A 20,309-nucleotide genomic window follows, 5' to 3' on the forward strand; every position below is an offset into this window, starting at 1 on the left:
AAAAAATGAACAGAGAAATAAGAGAACTAACAAATGTTATGACTCAAATGGACTTAACAGACATCTATAAAATATTCCATCCAAACAGAAAAGAATATGCCTTCTTCTCAGCACCTCATGGAACCTTCTCAAAAATTGACCACATACTTGGTAACAAAACAAACCTCAACACATATAAAAAACTGGAATAACCCAACGTACCTTATCAGATCACATGGTTTAAAACTAGAAATCAACAGCAATACTAATTCCAAAAAACCCACAAACACATGGAAATTAAACAATGCTCACCTGAATTATCAATGAGTCAAGGAAGAAATAAAGGGAGAAATTAAAGACTTCCTAAAATTCAATGAAAATGACCACACAACATACCCAAATTTATGGGACACAATAAAAGCAGTGTTAAGAGGAAAGTTCATAGCACTAAACACCCACATAAAGAATTGGAAAAATCCCACACTAGTGAATTAACAGAACATTTGAAAACTTTAGAACAAAAAGAAGCAAACTCAACTATGAGAACTAGACAGCAGGAAATAATCAAATTGAGAGTTGAAATCAACAAAATAGAAACAAAGAAAACAATAAAAAGAATCAATGAGACAAAGAGCTGGTTCTTCGAGAAAATCAACAAAATGGACGAACATTTATCCAAACTAATCAAAAGGCAGAGAGAAAATATCCAAATTAACAAAATCAGAAATGAAAAGGGGACATAACAACAGTCATGGAGGAAATACAGAGAATCATCACGTCATATTTTGAATACCTGTACCTCACAAAATTGGAAAACTTAAAGGAAATGGACAACTTTTTGGAAAAATATCACTTACCAAAATTAAATCAAGACCAGATAAGCAAATTAAGCAGACCTATAACTGCTGAAGAAATAGAAACAGTCATCAAAAGTCTCCCAACCAAAAGAAAGCCCAGGACCAGATAGTTTCAGCTCAGAATTCTACATGACTTTCAAAGAACTAATACCAAATTATTAGTACTCAAATTATTCCACACAATAGAAGCAGAAGGAACATTGCTAAACCCTTTTTATGAGGCTACAATTACCTTGAAACCCAAACTACAGAAAGACATTACTAAGAAAGAGAATTAAAGACCAATTTCACTCATGAACATTGATGCAAAAATACTTAATAAAATACTGGCAAATCGAATCCAAAAACACATCAGAACCACCATCCACCATGATCAAGTTGGCTTCTTCCCACAGATACAAAAAGAAATCAAGGGGATACAAATTGGAAAGGAAGAAGTCAAACTCTCACTGTTTGCTGATGATATGATAGTTTACATAAACGATTCCAAAAATTCTACCAAGGAACTTCTACAACTCATAAACACTTTCAGTAATGTAGCAGGATACAAGATTAACTCAAAAAAATCAGTCGCCCTCCTGTACACAGATGATAAAAGGGTGGAGGAAGAAATCAGAGAATCAACACCTTTCACAATAGCCACAAATAGCATAAAATATCTCAGAGTAACTCTAACCAAACAAGTAGAAGACTTGTATTACAAGAACTTTAAATGTTTGAAGAAAGAAATTGAAGAAGACATCAGAAAGTGGAAAGATCTCCCATGCTCTTGGGTAGGCAGAATTAACATAGTAAAAATGGCTTACCAAAAGCAATCTACAGATTCAACGCAATGCCTGTCAAAATCCCAGCAAAATTCTTTAAAGACCTTGACAGAACAGTACTCCACTTCATATGGAAAAGCAAAAAAACCCGGATAGCCAAAACACCCCTGTACAATAAAAGAACTTCTGGAGGCATCACAATCCCTGACTTCAAACTACTACAGAGCTACAGTACTGAAAACAGCTGGGTATTGGCATAAGAACAGACAGGAGGACCAATGGAACTGAATAGAAGATCCGGATATCAATCTACACATCTTTGAACACGTGATTTTTTACAAAGAAGCAAAAAAAAAATATTAAATGGAAAAAAGAAAACATTTAACAAGTGGTGCTGGCATAACTGGACATCAACATACAGAAGAATGAAAATATATCCATATCTATCACCATGCACAAAACTCAAGTCCAAATTTACCAAAGACCTCAACATAAAGCCAGCCACACTGAACCTTATAGAAGAGAAAGTGGGAAATACACTTGAACACTTCCTAAACATAACCCCAGCAACACAGACACTGAGAGAAACAATTAATAAATGGGACCTCCTGAAACTGAAAAGCTTTTGTAAAGCAAAGGACACAGTCAACAAGACAAAACAACAGCTTACAGGATGGGAAAAGATCTTCACTAATCCCACATCAGACAGAGGTCTGATCTCTAAAATATACAAAGAACTCAAGAAATTGGACACCAAAAGATCACATAATCCAATAAAGAAATGGAGTACAGACCTAAACAGAGAACTTTCAACAGAGGAATCTAAAATGGCTGAAAGTCACTTAAGGAAATGTTCAACATTCTTAGTCATCAGAGAAATGCAAATCAAAACAACTCTGAGATTCCATCTTACACCTATAAGAATGGTCAAGATCAAAAACACTGATGACAACTTATGCTGGAGAGGTTGTGGGGAAAAGGGAATACTTCTGCATTGCTGGTGGGAATGCAAGCTGGTACAGCCCCTTTGGATGTCAGTATGGCAGTTTCTCAGAAAATTAGGAAAAAACCTTTCTCAAGACGCAGCAATACCACTTTTATGTATATATCCAAAGGATGCTCAATCATGCCATAAGGACATGTGCTCAACTATGTTCATAGCAGCATTGTTTGTCATAACCAGAACCTGGAAACAACCTAAATACCCCTCGATCAAAGAATGAATAAGGAAAATGTGGTACATTTCCCTTTCTCATGATCTCTTTATTAGTGATTTATTAATTTTTTTTTTAGCAGAAGAAGCCCTATTCTTCCAATTGAAATGTTATAAAACAGCATAATGAGAAGTTGCTCTACTTGAAGCAGGAACTCAGGTAAGGCCAGAGCAAACGCTACCAGATCTTCTCCTGCCTCTGCAGCAGCCTTAAGACTCCTTTGAGGAATACAGCTTTAAAACGTCCAGTTTAAATAAGGTGTACCATTAGTCTATGTGATAGGTTACTAAAGTAATGATCAAAACTGACATGAAAAAGCATCTTTACTTCTAAAGTAGGGTCCTAGGTTCGCTCTGGTCCCATTACCAAAAGCAACAGTTTCTCAATTGTCATTATCTTGAATAGAAGGCATAACCTAGATCATACTCTACATTGAGTCTGTTCTTTCCTGGCTCACACCTTAGCTTGTGGGGTCATTAAACTTCTCATGACTTCAAACAACTATATTCTGATTTGGAAGTGCCAGCTACTGCTGTGGACATATGTCTATGCAAAGACACAGGGGAAAGTGTTTCACTCACCCAGACCACAAGGACATTCATGAGGCGGTCTATGTGTGTTCGTTTGAAGGTGGACCTTCCGCTGTTCTGCATTAATTTGGTGTCTGGCCCTAAGCAAAACAGGGAGAATTCCATATCTTAGAATCACTGAATATACTCAGAGCTTCAAATCGTGTTGGCGTATGCCTTTATGTTCACTTATTCTAAGCTCTTATGTAAATCCAATCAGCGATACACAGAAAGGACCATGTTTCCTTACTAAGTGTCCGCACTGACTCCTCTCTTACCAGCACCTCCCATCTGGATTCTCCCTAAGTCAGAACAGGAGTCACCTGGGTGTCCTTGTCCCCACCTGGCTTATTTGGCTAAGGGGAGGAATTTTCTGATAGGAGACACTCTGCTTTCTTTTGAGGAAACCCATTGCTGAGTCAGGCCACATTCAAAGTTCCTGAGAACGGAAGAAAGGAAGTGGTGATGACAGCGATTTCTTTCTGGAGTAGAGGCTTGGGAGCTGAGACTTCTCTGTGGCTGAGAAACATAGATGCCATGTTCCTTTTCCTCACAGACAGTGAGCAAAGGAGCCTTGAATGGCATGGACCTGACTTGCAAACTACTGGTCAGAGACATTGGTAGCAGTGTGAGAGAAAAGTTCATAAGGGGGTTTAGAAAGGAAGTGTAAGTAGTGATTTCTCCGGCCTTTTGGCCTCTGACCAGTGGCCAAATGTGTCACTAATGCAGGGGTGCCACAGATGTGCGCATGTGGGGTAGCTGGGTTTTCTGGTTTGTGGGCAAACACCGGGAACACAGAGCATGGGCTGCAGCATTCTATCCTCCACAGGTTTGGGTCTTTGAGAGTTCGAGGCAGTGGAGGGATCACATCTCCCAAGGACTGCAGAAAGACTGGCTTTCAAGAGGGAGGTAAAGATGGTGGCAGCACCGTACACACAACAGTGACGCAGGTCTGCACCGAGTGCCTAGGACTAGGTCTGCACCACGAGACCCTGCACAGAGCTCCCCAAAGGGCATCACTATTGTTACAATGGCTTTGGGGGAAACCTGCCGCTGAACAAATGGACTATCTAGGAGCGGTTTTCCTATGTGTGCGTAGCTGCTGATGCAGTGAAGGAAGGAAGTCTACTTTACATCATTTGAGGTGGAAACTGAGCAGTTTAGAAGTTGCCATTCCACATCAAGAACCAAAAACAAGTTCTACCAGGGCTTCCTTGGATTCTTCATCTTCTCCAGAAGGTATTTGTCTTATTTTCCACAGAAGGAGAACTAAGTCTCATGTTTAAGAGTGGATGCTGTAGAAAAGACCTCCAGAAATCCAAGTTTATTAATTTTCTCTACGCTAAATCTTTCTCGATTCTTCCTACTGTGGTTATGGTTGTGTTAAAGCCTACATTTCAATTATGTCCCAAGAGCTCATTTGTTGAAAGCTTGGTGTCCAACAGATGGCGCTATTGAGGTAGTAGGAACTTAAAGGGAAGGTTATTAGGGGCATGGTCCTGAGGGCCCCTCCTAGCGTTCCTCTGCATCTCCGCTAGCAGGACATGAGCAGCTGTGTCCAGCGTGTGTTCTCACTGTGACATATGGCCTTGCTACAGTCCCATGCTATAGGGTCAAGCAACCATGGACTAACACCTAGGAAACTGAGCAAAAATTAAGTCTTTTGTCCTAAAGAGTTAACCTAAGATAGTTTATCACGGGGATAGAAAAGGAACAAAGCTATCAGTGTCTGTTGCCACTAAGGGTGCAGAGTGCAGCAGAGGCTCTTTCCCAGCCATGCCATGAACCAAGAAAATCTCTCACTACATATTGTGGGTCGTGATTCTAAATGACATCTCAATACGGGCCAGTAACATGGTGCTTTTCCCTTTTATGAAGTCTCCATGATATATTTTCTATTATTTTGCATAATGAGCACTGTCTATATTCCCTTTTTATGGGTGTAATCTCTGTGTAATCTTACATTCACATGCTAATTCTGTTGTACTTTCTCTATATGAACACCCTCTCCTGTGTCCATGTATGGTTGGGAAAACCCATGAATGCCTTATGGTGTTGAAACACAAAGCCGTTCTCTAAGAAAGAAGGAGCTGATATGTTTAAAGCACATTGCCTGGAACAAAGTCACTTTCCCCCTCAACTTCTTCTCCAGGCACTTGTTAGCCTAGCATCAACCCAGCACTAAGCTACTCTTCTGATACATGTTTGAATATTATATCCGAATCATAACTGGGTGGTGAGCAGGCTCTAACGGGTGGGGTCTGGCTCTAGCTGCAGGAAGCATACCAGTATAAATCACCAAACCATAACACCAGTCTGTGTTCCTGATGATGCAGCCCCGGAGCAGAAGCCTGTCATGGTCCAGGAAGTAGGTGTACCCCAGATAGGTCAGGATTCCGGAAAACTTGTCCAGCTTGTTATTGGGGGGCTCGCACCGAACTTCTCCTGCAGATAAGGAAAGTAAGAGGGGTGCTAGCTCTGTAACCTTCGTGGAATGCTCAGCAGAAAAGCAGGAAACACCATACAACATGTAACACAACAACATATTTTTTTTATTCATTTTTTTTCTCAGCTACTCCCCCTCCTGCACTCAATTCCTTTAGAAAGCACAAAAATATTTCAGGGCACTAACCCAAACAAAACAACAATTCCGTATTGCTATAGAGCACCGAGAGAAACCACCACAGGGTACTAATCAATATTAGTACTGCCAGGTTAGTCAGTATCAGTGAAGCTGAAGAAATGAAAATATTACTCTAAAGGGAACCACTATTTTTTCTCAAAATAGAAATAGTTGATTTCTTCCTGATTAATACACATATCCTTTGTAAATATTTTTAAATGTTTACTGGCTTTATTTATTTACTTTGCACATAAGAGGGGGGACGTATGTAATGGTGCGTGTGTGGAGACCAGAGGACAGCATGTGAGAGCCGCTCTCTCCTTCCACCATCTGGGTCCAGGCTTGGGAGAAGGTGCCTTTATTCTCTGAGCCATCTTGCTGGATCTCCTTTGTAAATATTTATAACATGCTAAAATGACCAAGAAACGTTTTTGAGACAGGACCTACTACACATCCCTGGCTAGCCTGGAACTCATTATGTAGACCAGGCTGGCTCTAAGCTCAGAGATTGTTGGCCTCTGTCTCCAGAGGGCTGGGATTAAAGGCTTTTGGAAAACACTGCAGTCTACTTATTGTTTAGAGAAAAGGCTAGTAGCCTTTGAATTACATCCTGTAAGCTTTCTAGTCTGTGCATGTTTCCCCAACGCATCTTTTGTTTGTTTGTTTTAAATTATTTATTTATTATGTATACAATATTCTGTCCGTGTGTATGTCTGCAGGCCAGAAGAGGGCACCAGACCTCATTACAGATGGTTGTGAGCCACCATGTGGTTGCTGGGAATTGAACTCAGGACCTTTGGAAGAGCAGGCAATGCTCTTAACCGCTGAGCCATCTCTCCAACCTGTTTGTTTGTTTTTAAGGTTTATTTATTATGCATACAATGTTCTGCCTGCATGTATGCCTTCAGGCTAGAAGAGGGCACCAGATCTCATTATGGATGGTTGTGAGACACCGTGTGGTTGCGGGGAATTGAACTTAGGACTTCTGGAAGGGCTGAGCCATCTCTCCAGTCTCACCCCAAATATGTTTAACATTATGTGTACATGCTGGCTTTTGTAATCTATATGTTTCTCCTATTATGTTGTGTAAGTTTTCTTCCGTGTCAAGGACTATCTGTCACCTTGCATATTGTTTAAAATGAGCTGTATAGAATTCCTGCATGGATGTACCGTTCTTTATTTAGTCCTCTGGTGATGAACGTTTGGGTGAGGAGCCCACTCATTTCCTGACTCACCATCAAAGGCAGACAGCAGCTTCAGGTTATCCTCCATCTCACAGGTAACTGAAATGGCCTGCTTCACTTTCAGGTTGGTTTCACTAGAGTAAAGGTTCATCAAATGCATGAGACATAAACACAACAATAGCACAGGACCAGCTTGTGCTACTTCGCTGGGTTTTTAGAAAATAAATGTTGCCAGCAGAATGCAGGCTAAGGGTTTGAAGAGAGTGCCTCACACTAGTTACACCTGGTTCTCATGGCAGTATGGAGGAGCGATAACTGTAAGGAACCCGCCCCTCAGACCCTGCACAACGTACCGCCACTACTTTAACCAACACTAGAAGTAGCAGTTAGGAATGTTAGGGAGTGGCAAGCATCTGCTCCCTTCGGGAAGATGGAGCAGGTTCTGGTGAGAACTTGCTCATACCTTGGAGGAAACATAGTTCTGGGTTCAAAAATATTTACAGGGTCCATGGAAAGATCACAGTTAACCATTTTTGGATACAAGAACGCACAGAGATAGTAACAACTATAGACTTCAAAAACTTTTGGTTTTTGGGATTAGTCAGGGCTCTTTAGAGGACTAGAACTGGCAGACATATATATATGTATACACAATACATATATACACAATATATATACATATATATGTATATATGTGTGTGAAGCCAATTTATTAGAGTGGCCTACAGACTATAGTTCAGCTATATGGCTGTTTCCCAGTGGAAAGTCCAAGAGTCAAGAGCAGGAGGCTGACTGGGTTAGTTGATCTTCAGTATACACTGGAATCCCAAATAAGTGGGCGCGAATACTAGTAAACTGAGAATGCGGGTAAGCAGGAAAAGGTCCATGTCCTTTATGTAGGCTGCCACCAGATGTGGCTCAGATTAAAGGTGGATCTTCCCACCTCAAAAGATCTGGATTAAAGGTAGGTCTTCACACTTCAAAAAAACAGCATAATTTTTTTTTTGTTTTTGTTTTCAAAAAAATTTCGTTAAGAAAAATGCCTCACCGGTGTATCCAGCTGCTTGGGTTATAGCTAATTCTCGATGCAGTCAAGTTGACAGCCAAGACTAGCCATGACAAATCCATCCACCCCTTGTCAAACCTGTCACACAATCATGTCTTCTCACGACATATTTCATTTACAAATGAAAACGTTAACCAGCTTATAATTATGCCTAACACAATACAGCTATCTCACCAACAACAGCTAGTACATATATGCTGACGCAGGTCACAATTACATCTAACATTACATAACTCTTCCACATACAGCTGCAAACACATTATAGATTTTAGAATAGGTGGAAATGTCCCTTGAGTATTCTTTTAGTATCTCAAAACTTAATTATGATAATCACTGATATTCTCTCAATTGATGTTAAATTGCATGATAAAGAAATTAAGGAAAGAAAACACAAATATCTATATAATTACATTCTTAACTCATGTCGATTGTAGTCCTCATTTCTGTAACTGGCTAAATAGCCTTAGCTGGTGTTCACAGCTACCTTCCTCTACTACCCATTCTGGGTTCTCCAACAGCAAGAACTCAGCAGGTTGTCTCTTTTCCTGATGGGTCTGTGCTCTTTGTCATCCTTTCTGTATTAGGTTATTGTAGTTCCCATTAACTTCAGTCACAGGAAATGGCAGGACCAAGAGACACCCTAAAAAATCTCCAGCACTCCAGGCATAATCTTCCTTACCTCCATGTGGAGAAGCGATCCAATTTCCCTTTGGTATTCTGGTCGATCACCCCTCCTGACACTGTTGTTCCTTTATCTTAACCTGTTGGCTTAAGGGCATCAGAAGCTCAGAGTGACCAGGGAGAAATCTGAGCTTCCAGTTCAATGGAATGTTTGTTGTGGCTCCTGTCAGGAGTGCTCCCCATTCTGGAACCAAAACATTTAGGCTGGCAAAACTGAAGGTCATGGGAACAGGAAGCAAAATGTTCTCGTGAGGCTGGAAATGCTCCCCTTTCTAGCACTGACCTCTGAACCCACAAATCCTGACTCAGGAAGAACTCATACCATAAACTGGACACTGATTCAAAGAATACACTGCCTTCTGGAGAGCCCTGCCCCAGCTCTCCATGCCGCTGCCACTTAATTGGTGCTGTGACTGTGTCTTCAAAAGTCCATCCATCACTAACAGGCCAGCTGCTTATGATGGTGGGAACACGAGAAAGCCAGTGGATTCCATGAACGTGGACCACTGTCACACTTCTCTGGATGTGAAGTGAGTTCCTTGGTCAGAAGCAATACCATGATGCTGGATAAGGCATCCTGTAAATCCAAGGATAGTGGTTTTGGCAGAAGCATTACATGCAGGAAAGGCAAATCCACAACCAGAATAAGATCTACTCTAGTAAGGTCAAAGCATTGTCCTTTCCACATAGGGAAGTGGTCCAACATAGTCAACCTGCCACCAGGTAGCTGACTGGTCACCCTGGGGAAGGGCGTCCTATCTGAGGCTTTGTGTTGGCAGATCTGGCCCTCAGCAACAGTTGTAGGCAGGTCAGCCTGGAGAGTAGAAGTCCATGTTGTCAAGCCCGTGCAGAACCTCCATCTCTGCCATCATAGCCACTTTGTTCTGGGTCTGCAAACTGGCTCAAGTCTGGAAATTAGTTCATTGGCTGAGATTTTTTTTTCTTGCCATGATTGAATGTAGTCTTTTTTTTTTCATTTGTTTAAGATTTTTTTCTGCTTATACAGATCAAACAAAAAATGCAATAGGCTCCTTGTCTTTCATGCCTAGAATCACCATGATTTGATTATCTTGTACCATGAGTTCATATGAGTTTTATCACCATAAAAATCACTTTGCCTGTGCTGCCCATTATGGGTCAGGCTACTGTAGAGATTTCTTTGCTTCTCTTGCCCATTTCAGTACCTGCTATCATTTTGCCTTTGGTGATTCAGTGCTGACACCTGGCCCCTGCTACCCTTGGGCCCAAATAAACCCATTGCATTTAATTCATCAGATTGAGCAGCAGCATCTCCAACCCTAAGGTCTGGCACAAGGGAAGCTCTTTAAATGTGTTGCTACCACTCTCACCATTTTGCACTGTGAATGAAAACTCCCGAATGGAAGCTGTGTCTGGCTATGAACAAAAAAATTTCTGGAAGGAGTTTCTGTGTCTGCAGAGACTGATAGAACAAATGGAATTTCATTGCTGTAGAGAGTTTGGTATTTTGTAGGTTCTGGGGCTAGTTAATTTATCTTGAGCTAGTTTTGGCTTCTGGAACAGTCATGTCTTGCCCCACTCTGCATCAGCTAACACTTGTGAGCATAATTAAAAGCCTCTTAGAAGTTGACTTAGCAGAACACTAGCTTTCACCAGTCCAACAGCTAAGAATGTCAAATGAAATAAAAGACATTGGTGGGTACTCCACAGAAGCAGGCACAATAAAATGGAGGAACTATTCTATAGACCCAAAAGTTTTTGAGGCTACTACTTTCAACTGAGAATAAAATTAGCTCCCTCCATCATATTTGCCCTTTAAGTGGCTAAATTTTCTTAATGCAATATCAGGAGAAAACACTTACCCATCCAGGTCTGCTGTTTCAATGTATGTCAGACCATAAGGCTCACTGCTAGAAAGTAACAGTACATCTGCCTGTAATCAGAAAAGCCAGAGAAGAGGCACAGGAGGCTGGCCCCTAGTCTTACAGTGTGATGGAAATCAGCCCCTCAGGGATAGATGTCCACTCTAAGAACTTTGCGGACTCGGCTGCTCTCATTATCTGTGGCCCATTGCTGCTACCATGCCCTTCTCTCAAAGCTGCTCCATTCTACCTGAAGCTATGATGAGAGATGGACAATAAGCTTCTTGGCAGAGGAGCTAGTGACTTCACTGCAAAGCGAGGCAGCTGGAGATCGCCCAGAGGGGCAGAGGCAACAATGCTACAGGGCTCCCTGATCTCATTTCATGGAGAGAGGAGATACTCACGGTAACAGGGTGATTATTTTGTAGCTTTATTATGTCTCCAACTTGAACATTCATCCATTTGCGCTCCACAACCCTGTAAGAAAATGGGCCTTGTGAGTTCCCCCAACCTTCTGCTTTGACAACGAGACAAAACAAAGCAAAGGAAACAGAAAACGCCAAGATGGATGAAGATATATCTCGGGAGGGCCAACAGGTTTTGGTTGCATCCTCTGGGCAGTCAAGAACAAGCTCTGTTTCTTTTGACAAGTCTCTTTCCCCAGTATTTAGCTTTGTTCTTCAGAGATAGCCACTATATTTTTAATACTTTCCTAGAAGCCAGGTGGTAGTGGAGCGTACCTTTAATCCCAGCACTCAGTAGGCAGAGGCAGGTGGAGCTCTGTGAGTTCAAGGCTAGCCTGGTCTACAAAGCAAATTCTAGGACAGCCAGAGCTACACACAGAGAAACCCTGTCTTGAAAAAAAAAACATAAACAAACAACCCCCCAAAAAAACCCCAACAACAAAAACAAAATCAAAAGAAAAAATAGGAAAAAAAACCTTTCCTAGGAAAATCAATTCATAGAATCCCCTACAAGACATAGACGTCAAAGTTACAAAGTAAGATTTTTTAATCCCAGCACCTGGGAGGCAGAGGCAGGAGTATTTGGGTGGGTTGGGGGCCTGTCTACATGTTGAGTTCCAGGCCAGCCAGGGTTATAGTGTGAGACCCTGTCTCAAAAAACAAAGTTAAACAGTAAATTCTTCACTTTTCACTCAATGACACCCCATAGAGGACACGTATAGATGCGGCTCGTTCTGTTATTAAACAGCTAAAACGTGTTCTGCCATGTGTGGCTTCACTAATTTTATTTTGTTCTCTCATTGGGTCACCTTTGACCCTTCAAATCCTCATTTCCTAGAAAAGGGAGCCTGGCAGTATGAGCAGATTCAGCAACAATACATTCTCATTCTCTCTCTCTCTCTCTCTCTCTCTCTCTCTCTCTCTCTGCAGTTTCCCAATAGGATTCCTAAGTCACCTCCTCTCTGGTAAAGGGCTTAGATGTATGCATACACGCACACTGTGGAAACATGGCCAGTCCCTTTGAAGAATCAGGGGAAGAGAGGGCACAGTCATTCTCCAGTTCATTTCTCAGTGCAGGCTTCTCATACACAACCCTGTTTTACCAGACTCACGAAGACATAGCTATTCCCGGAAAGACCACCTCTTTGCTTATTTTATTGAAAAAATAATTTACTATAAATTCACTCTTTGTTTTAAGGATTTTCTGATAGCACTGAAGAGTAACAATAGCTGTGGAAAAAGACAAATGAAAATTTTATCTTGGTTTGACATTTACTTTCAGGGGTTCTCTAGGCAGGATTTTCACCAAAGTGACAGGAAAGAAAAGCAGGGTTATAAGATTCCCCTTCTATTGGAGACTTTGAAGTTTATATTTTATTTTATAAGGAGCTGTCAAACTATTACAAATGTATTCCTGGATATTTTAATAAAAATGGAGCCCAGATTAGACAGAGAGGAGGACAGCTCCACTGAATGGTACCTCCCAGAGTTCTTTAACATCCTGTACCTTACACACTGCAAATATTAGAAACACTGGATAAGACAAAGCCAGCACTCTTTCAAAAGCAAGACTGTCCTTGAAGTAAAAGAGCCAGGAAGCAGAAGGGTGACATCCAGGACAGTAAGCATGCTCTGATGTTGCTCTTGCTCTGGACAGGGGAGGGATTGTCATTTTAATAATCTCTTACCCCAAGTTTCAGTTTCTCCCTCTAATGTGGCAAGAAAAGACTTATGATCATGAGAAGCTGTGGACCGGGACTAAGAGCCTCTCATAAAGTCGACATCTTCAAAGGACAACACCATTAGTGAAAAGATAGCCTAAAATAAGCCCCTCATTGTAAAGTCAGTTCATTTGTTGGGCTGTGGCAAAAGAGCAGGGAGTGGTGGCTCACACCTGTAATCCCAGCACTTGGGAGGCTGAGGCAGGAGGATTGCCATGGATTGGAGAAAGTTTGGGTTACAGAGTGAATTCTAGAACAGGTTACTATGGAGTGAAACCCTGTCTGAAAAAAAAACAAAAACACCCTAAACCAACAAAATAAAAGTCACAGCTTGCTAGCCAGAGGCTGCCTTGCGTGCACTGGCCACGGACCACAGGCCACGGATCCACATCTTCAAGCTTTCCTTCTAGTTGCTTTCTTGAAAGAAGCTATTCCGTGATGAGCTTTCCCTGTATGTTCTAAACTAAGTAGACACTGACTGGTTACAAAGTTTAACCAGGGCCTCTGGATAACTCCTAAACTGTCTCTGTGACAAATTCTTCTCTAAAAATCTTGCACAACCTAAGTACTTTGAGCTATTTGAAGGAGTTCATCTGACTAAATTTATTTGGTCAGTAATTCGCCAGCTTGGTCAGTTTCTAATACACCCAGGTCTGTCTTTTTAAAGCCATGTCATTCCTTTACCTTTTTTTTTTTTTTATAGTAAATCACCTATTTGGTATTTCCAGAACTTTCCGCCATTTGAATCACGGAGGAAACAATCCACTCTGATTAAGATCAGCAACACAATAACAGATGTGTCAGAGCCCCAAAGCTTGGATAACTGTGACTTGACAAAGCTACAGGTGTTTAGAACTCAGCAATGCCACAGTGAGAAAGAAAGGCTGGGCTTCAATCTTGACTCCGTTGGGTTTGTGTTTTCTCTCCTCGTGTTCTGCTCGCACTGGTCTTTAACACCTGGTACAGATGTCACCCCTGGAAGGTGTCCCTTAATCCCGTTTGTCAGATGTGACTCTATGTAGCTTGCCATACCTCTTTGAACAGGCTTTTACACTTTGCCTTTTGTAGGAACATGTCTGCCTCATTCCAGCCTTACCGCCAAATAGCACAGCCGTGGAGTCGGCACAGGCACTGTCTGTGGTCTGTCAGACCGCACTGACCACCCAACAGCTACAGTGGACTCACCAGCGAACCATGCTGGAGGCCTTTATGTCCTAAAGGCAAATGTCTAGAGGCCAATCACTCTGATCACAATTGCCAGCATATTAATTTCATGCTGTGGCTTGTCAATTCCTTTGATATATTATTTCCTTTTTATTTTCTCAGGCATCTTCTAAGACAGAGAATATTAATTCTATTTTATAGAAACGAAGCCCAGAGGCATCTCAATTAATACGGCAGGTTCAGGGTATGCTAGACCACCTCTATAGGTGAATTCTTAGAGCACTTTCCTAGCACACCTGAGGTCTTGGATTTGATCCGCAGCACCTCAAAAAAAAAAAAAACCCTCAATTAAATAGAAACAGATTCTTTTAAAGTTTAACACGAGGCTCTTTTTACTGTCCTAAAGTACCGACCGCATCACATTTTAGCAATGCTGACCTCTCCCTGGACTGGCCCTACCTAACCGGCTTTCCTAAGAGAACATACCTGCCATCCACCAGCATCAAAACAGAGCGGTTGTTGACTTGCTTGTCACTCTGGTGTCGTTTCTAAAACCACACAGAGAATGTTCAGGAAATAGACATATAGAAAACTGCATGTACAATTTAAAAGTTTGGAAATGTGGTTCTTGTATGTGAATCCCCTCTCCCATATGCCAAAGCCCTTCTACCATTAAGACCAGGCTCCATGGAAGTTTGGAAGGAAAGGATAAAAAAAACTCAGGGAAAAGAAAGAGACAGAATTGATGTGGGATGCCCCTCCGTACACTGCGAATATGTTTTATTACCATTGGCTAATAAAGAAGCTTCTTTGGCCTATGACAGGGCAGCAGATAGTGAGGCAGGAAATCCAAGCAGGGAGACAGAGAGAAAGAAGGCAGAGTCAGGAAGATGACAACAGCCTCTGGAGGAGTAAGATACCAGAGCATTTCTGGTAAGCCACAGGGTATGTGGCAATACACAGATTATTAGAAATGGGTTCATTTATATGTAGAGCTAGCCAATAAGAAGTCTGAGCCATCGGCCAAACAATCATAATTAATATTAAGTCTCTTAGTGATTATTTTATAAGCAGCTGCAGGAACAAGGCGGGAAAGAGAAAAGTCACCAGCAACACACAATCTTTGTGCCAAATATAAAAAAAAATCCTAAAGTCCAGGAACTTGAAAACAAATAACTCTGTCAAAAGCTAAGAGGACAGGCACATGCCTGACAGCACTAGGGAATCCCATGAGCTGCACAAAGAACCATCTTCAGCAGATGTGGGGAGTGGAGAGGCCAATAGTCAGACCGCAGGTAACAGGAAAACAAATATAGCACATGCCCCAGTGACAGGACTCAGGAACCACTCCCTTCCACGGCGAGTCCTTCCCTGCAGAAGGACAGGGCTAGGAAGGGGCAGGCAGAACACTCAGTTTTCCACAATCCAAGGTTCCCTTAACATTTATTCTAAAGAGACTGAGTTCTGAACCAGACGGAGCTGGACTGCTCTATGTTGGCATGTTGAGTTTTCAGTTCTTACTAGAATGAGACGGTACAAGGGGTATGTATGTGGTTCTGAGATAAAATGAGTTTATATAGCTCAGTTTGTTTATCTGGGTTGTGGTTAAAATTTAGCACTACACGTGCTAAGCCTGTATTTTACAAAGTTAAAAAAGTAGGAAATGCCATACTCTTAAACTTCGGTCCATAATCTGTCTTGACAAAAATCAGTCCTCTTTGAAGACACTACAAGGACAGCTTCCCAACCTACCCCCAGGTCAGTTTATCTTTCCAAGGCCAGGAAAAGAGGGGGGTCTTTGATCATACCATAGGGCATTCTAAAACCAAAGAGCTCCTAGCCGTGTATGCCAAATACAAGTAGCATTTGGAAAGAAAAAAAAAAGAATACCGGAGAGAAGGGGAACGTGGAGGGAGAAAAGAAAGAAGGAGCAGGAAAAAGAAGGAACGGACAGAGGGAAAGGGGGAGGGGATATGAAGTGGGAGGAGAGCCAGATGAAGAAAGAAGGCAGCAAAGCCAGACAAAGCTAAAGGGGCCAAGGGTGGGGCTACTGAGAAGGGCTAAAAGTGGTGGAGCAGAGAAAAGCCTTGCACTGCCCCTTTCTGGCCAAACAAAGACCAAGCAGAGTCACGGGCTTGTGGAACATCTATCTGGGATAGATAAGGGAACAAGTATGAGAAACATATTTCTATTTAGCATTTCTCGGCACGAGGAAATGCTCTCGGCACGAGGAAAGCTCTGGGAAGTCTTTCAGCCCACAGCCCAATTCCTAGGTCTAGTGAAGGAAGCCCAGAAGCTACTTCACCACATCATCGATGGCATCTTTCACTCCTGTTATGGCTAGCACCACGACCAGGGGTATCACAGTTGTATACCATGCCAGGGAGGAGATCTGAGGAATCAACTTTGAGAAGAAAATAGAGGGATCTTAGGTCAGAATCCTTAAGAATAACATACTCCCCCAAATTTCCTGCCACCACCATCGTTGTCACCTCTTTGGGTTTATTACTATAGACCCAAAGGTCATAGCTAGTCTTCATCATTCTAACTTCCCTGCATCCCCAAATCCAAGTAAACACTTCCCAAAAGAGGAAGAAAGGGATGCAAGTTGCCATTTCCATGTTGTGAATGTCTCTGCCTTAGTCCTAATGGCAGAGAGTCATTCTTCTCCAATAATGAAGGGAGGGTATTGGAAGGTAGAGTGTTTAGAGTTTACATGGCAAGGCTAAGGAGATGGCTCTGTGGTCAAAAGTTCCGATGCTCTTCTATAGGACTCAGGTTCAACTCCCAGCACCATCCATCTATAATTCCAATTCTAGGGTTTCTGATGCCCCCTTCTGTGTGCACCAGGCATGCATACATGAACATACATGTAGGCAAACACCTATACACATACATATAACTAAAATAATCTGAAAACAGTGGGCATGGGAAAACTATGCACTCACCCACATTTTCAGTACAAGGGAGGGTGAGATAATCTGTCCCCTTCTCTCAACATGGGGCTACCCTACATGGATTCCTTTCCCTGTGCTGGCTCTCTTACATTCTGTACCATTCTTCTCCCTTGGTAAGTGTCAACTTCCTATCACAGAGGCTGGGATGAGAGAGAGGAACAGGACTGTAGCCAGAGCTTGGGTAAAGCCTTTGGTTTTTTATGATCAAGCTGAACTGTGGCTATACAGTCATGATGAAGGAGCTCCCTCTCCATGGGACTCCAGGGGTTGTCTCCTTCATACAGAAACTTGCCTCACACTGATGACTCCTGACTTCTGCTACACTAGGGAACAGCCATCCATTTGTCAATATCAAAATAAAGAGGCTATCTTCCAGTCTAGGTACTGATTATACAGCCTGACCCCTAGAGAAGAAAGGAAAACACTGGAAAATGTCTTAGCAGGCCATACCTGTAGGAACAGCAAAATAAGGAAATAAGCATTTGCGAGTCTCTGGAATTGTTCAAACAGGTTTATGGGCAGGAAGTTAAAAAAACTATATTTTGAGGTCTTGATGGTATTGTCCTGTAGGTAAAATACAAACAACAATAACAACAAAAGGCAAACACAAGTAGAAGAACCAGAAAGTGAGTTCAAAATTGGCTGACCTGTTTGTTCCCTCAATATTCAGGATACAATTATTGAATGTAGACTATATAGTAAACATTTAGCAAGAACTATGGGTACAGAAGTAAATGAGACAGGATAACAGCTAGAGAGGAAGAAAACTAACATTTGTGTAATTGTATTTAACTCTCATATCCATCATATATGGTGAATGATGCCATATTCATTTATAGATGAATGAACTAAATATCAGAGAAATTAAACAGCTGTACAATGTCTCAAGGTGAGTAAGGGGCACAGTTAGAATCAAACTTAGGTCGTCTGATATCCACAGCTTGTTTTCCTGTATCTCACTGCTTTGTTTTCCATACAGAGAAAGGGAAAGTCTGCTCCCAGTGCCACACTGTAAGCAAGGTTAGTATCCAGAACCTCTAATTCAGAAGCCATAAATTGATATCCTGCAGGAACCACAAGCATATATGGCTATATATTTTTCATATACTTAGAGTTAAATGTACACATGATTGTGTGTGTGTGTGTGTGTGTGTAGCTATAGATGTAGGAACAGCATCTAAGAGCACTGTTTGAAGTGGATGTGGTATAACATGCCTGTAATTCTAGCACCTGGTAGGCTGAGGGAGGAGGATTTTGAGTTCAAGGCCAGCCTGGATTACATAGCAAGACTTTCTTTCAAAAGCTAAGCCAAACCAAGGAAAATAAAAACATTGTTTGTGACTAAGACTGAAAATTACTCAAAGGGTCATTTTAAGCCATATCTAAAGAGAAAACTCTATATAACTGAAAAAAGAAAAGTAGAAAAGCTATTATGAAATTAGGACTCTGAGGGGGCTGGAGAGATGGCTCAGAGGTTAAGAGCATTGTCTGCTCTTCCAAAGGGCCTGAGTTCAATTCCCAGCAACCACATGGTGGCTCACAACCATCCGTAATGAGATCTGGTGCCCTTTTCTGGCCTGCAGGCATACACACAAACAGAATATTGTATACATAATAAATAAATAAATAAATCTTAAAAAAAAGAAATTAGGACTCTGAAAAGTATTAAGGTCTAGAGAGTGTAAAAATATAGAAAAGAGAATATATTCATATTTCCTTTATGTACACAAAAGGTACTAATGAGTACATGAGAAACTAACCATAGTGGTTCCCTATAAGGGAGTAGATGTGAGCAAAGATGGGCGCTGAAGCATAATTTTATAATATATTTGCTATGTTATAAATTACTTCATAAATAAATAAATGAAAAATCAAATAGAAAGTTGGGCAAAAATCACTAACACATAGTTTTTTAAAAATGCAAAAGCCTAATTAACAAAAAAGATGATTAATTTCACTAAAAAATTTAAAAGAATTGATAGCAAATATCATTTTTCATCTAAGAGCTGGCAAAGATGGAAGAGATTGATAATAAATAGCTTAACCCAGGCCTAGAAACTGCAAGGCTGCAATCCCAGGGTGTGGTAGAAAACTAGCAAATTGGAGGCCACAAAAGAGACCCCTAGCTCAGAAAAACAACAACAATCAAAATTGGTTTGGCAAGAATATGAAGCGAGTAGTCTTCTACGGCCGGTAGACATATAAATAGATGTAATCTTTTCAGAAGGCAAGCTGGAAAATGTGTCACAGGTTTTCTGTTTTTCTAAATGTGTTTCCTTTTAGGACTAGACAATTCACTTCCAGAAAGCTCATAATATATACAAAAAGAGATGTGCCAACTGATACGCAGAATGCAGTTCACTCAGGACCATTTATTATAGAAAAATACTGGAAGCGTTTTAAATGTTCACCAGCAGGAGGCTGACTGATATAAAGTGGGAAACAACACTGCTGGGGAGCAATGGAGCCAACACGCATGTTTTGTCACCACTGTCTAAGTGAGACAAAGAGAACTGGGGAAGTATTTGTGTGGAAAGCTAGAATTGAGACATATTCTCTTGGCTTAATTTTGGCTTCTGAGCTTTCATTGTGCCATTCATTACAGAGGGCTGAAGTTGGAATTTAGGCTATAGTTTCTACATCAATAATAAACTCTTCCTCTCAAAAGGAGAATGCATGGAACAGTAACCACTTCTGAAATACTCAGGGACAGGAGACTTACCGGATAGTCAAAAACAGAGTTGTAGTTTCTATCGTTGGCCATCAAAATTCTTTCTTCTGAAAGAAAAAGGAGAGGAATGGTCAGAAGCCTGCCCCTCACAGGCTAGCCTGCGGTGATGCAAGCTAGTGAACACTTCACTAGCTCCTCACACTGTCTTCTTAGGATCTCTGTTGTGAGACAATTTTGGGTGCTGGAAATGCATCTTGGTTAGTAGAGTGTACACCTCACAGGTAAGAAGCTCTCTTGGGGCTGGGGAGATGGCTCAGAGGTTAAGGACACTGCCTGTTCCTCCAGAAGACCCGGGTTCAATTCCCAGCACCTACATGGCAGTTTACAACCTTCTGTACCCCCAGTTCCAGGGGATCTGATACCTCCACACCAATTCACATAAAAATAAAGTAAAAAAAAAAAGCTCTCTGTCTGAGCCCCAGTTCTACATCAACCAGGTATGATTGATGAAATGCAGGCCAAAAGATCAGAATTCTATTCAAGGGCCTCTTCAC

The 20,309-nt window shown here is 41.5% G+C and overlaps 1 protein-coding gene across 1 annotated transcript in view; it reads right to left on the reverse strand.

Annotated features, from left to right (window-relative positions):
• LOC126509797 (phospholipid-transporting ATPase FetA-like) overlaps positions 1-20,309 on the reverse strand; it is a 74,080-nt gene that overhangs the window by 32,430 nt on the left and 21,341 nt on the right. The window contains exons 4-12 of the mRNA XM_050155907.1: positions 19,807-19,862; positions 17,535-17,648; positions 16,433-16,531; positions 14,614-14,675; positions 11,183-11,255; positions 10,779-10,849; positions 7,242-7,324; positions 5,670-5,828; positions 3,396-3,484 (exon numbers count right to left, since the gene is read on the reverse strand). Coding sequence (XP_050011864.1) covers positions 3,396-3,484; positions 5,670-5,828; positions 7,242-7,324; positions 10,779-10,849; positions 11,183-11,255; positions 14,614-14,675; positions 16,433-16,531; positions 17,535-17,648; positions 19,807-19,862 — 806 coding nt within the window. The remainder of the gene's footprint in view (positions 1-3,395; positions 3,485-5,669; positions 5,829-7,241; positions 7,325-10,778; positions 10,850-11,182; positions 11,256-14,613; positions 14,676-16,432; positions 16,532-17,534; positions 17,649-19,806; positions 19,863-20,309) is intronic.

The sequence above is a fragment of the Alexandromys fortis genome, unplaced genomic scaffold (assembly GCF_014885135.2).
Source record: "Alexandromys fortis isolate MF-2015 unplaced genomic scaffold, M_Fortis_MF-2015_v1.1 scaffold_92, whole genome shotgun sequence".
NCBI classification, from domain to species: Eukaryota; Metazoa; Chordata; class Mammalia; order Rodentia; family Cricetidae; genus Alexandromys; species Alexandromys fortis.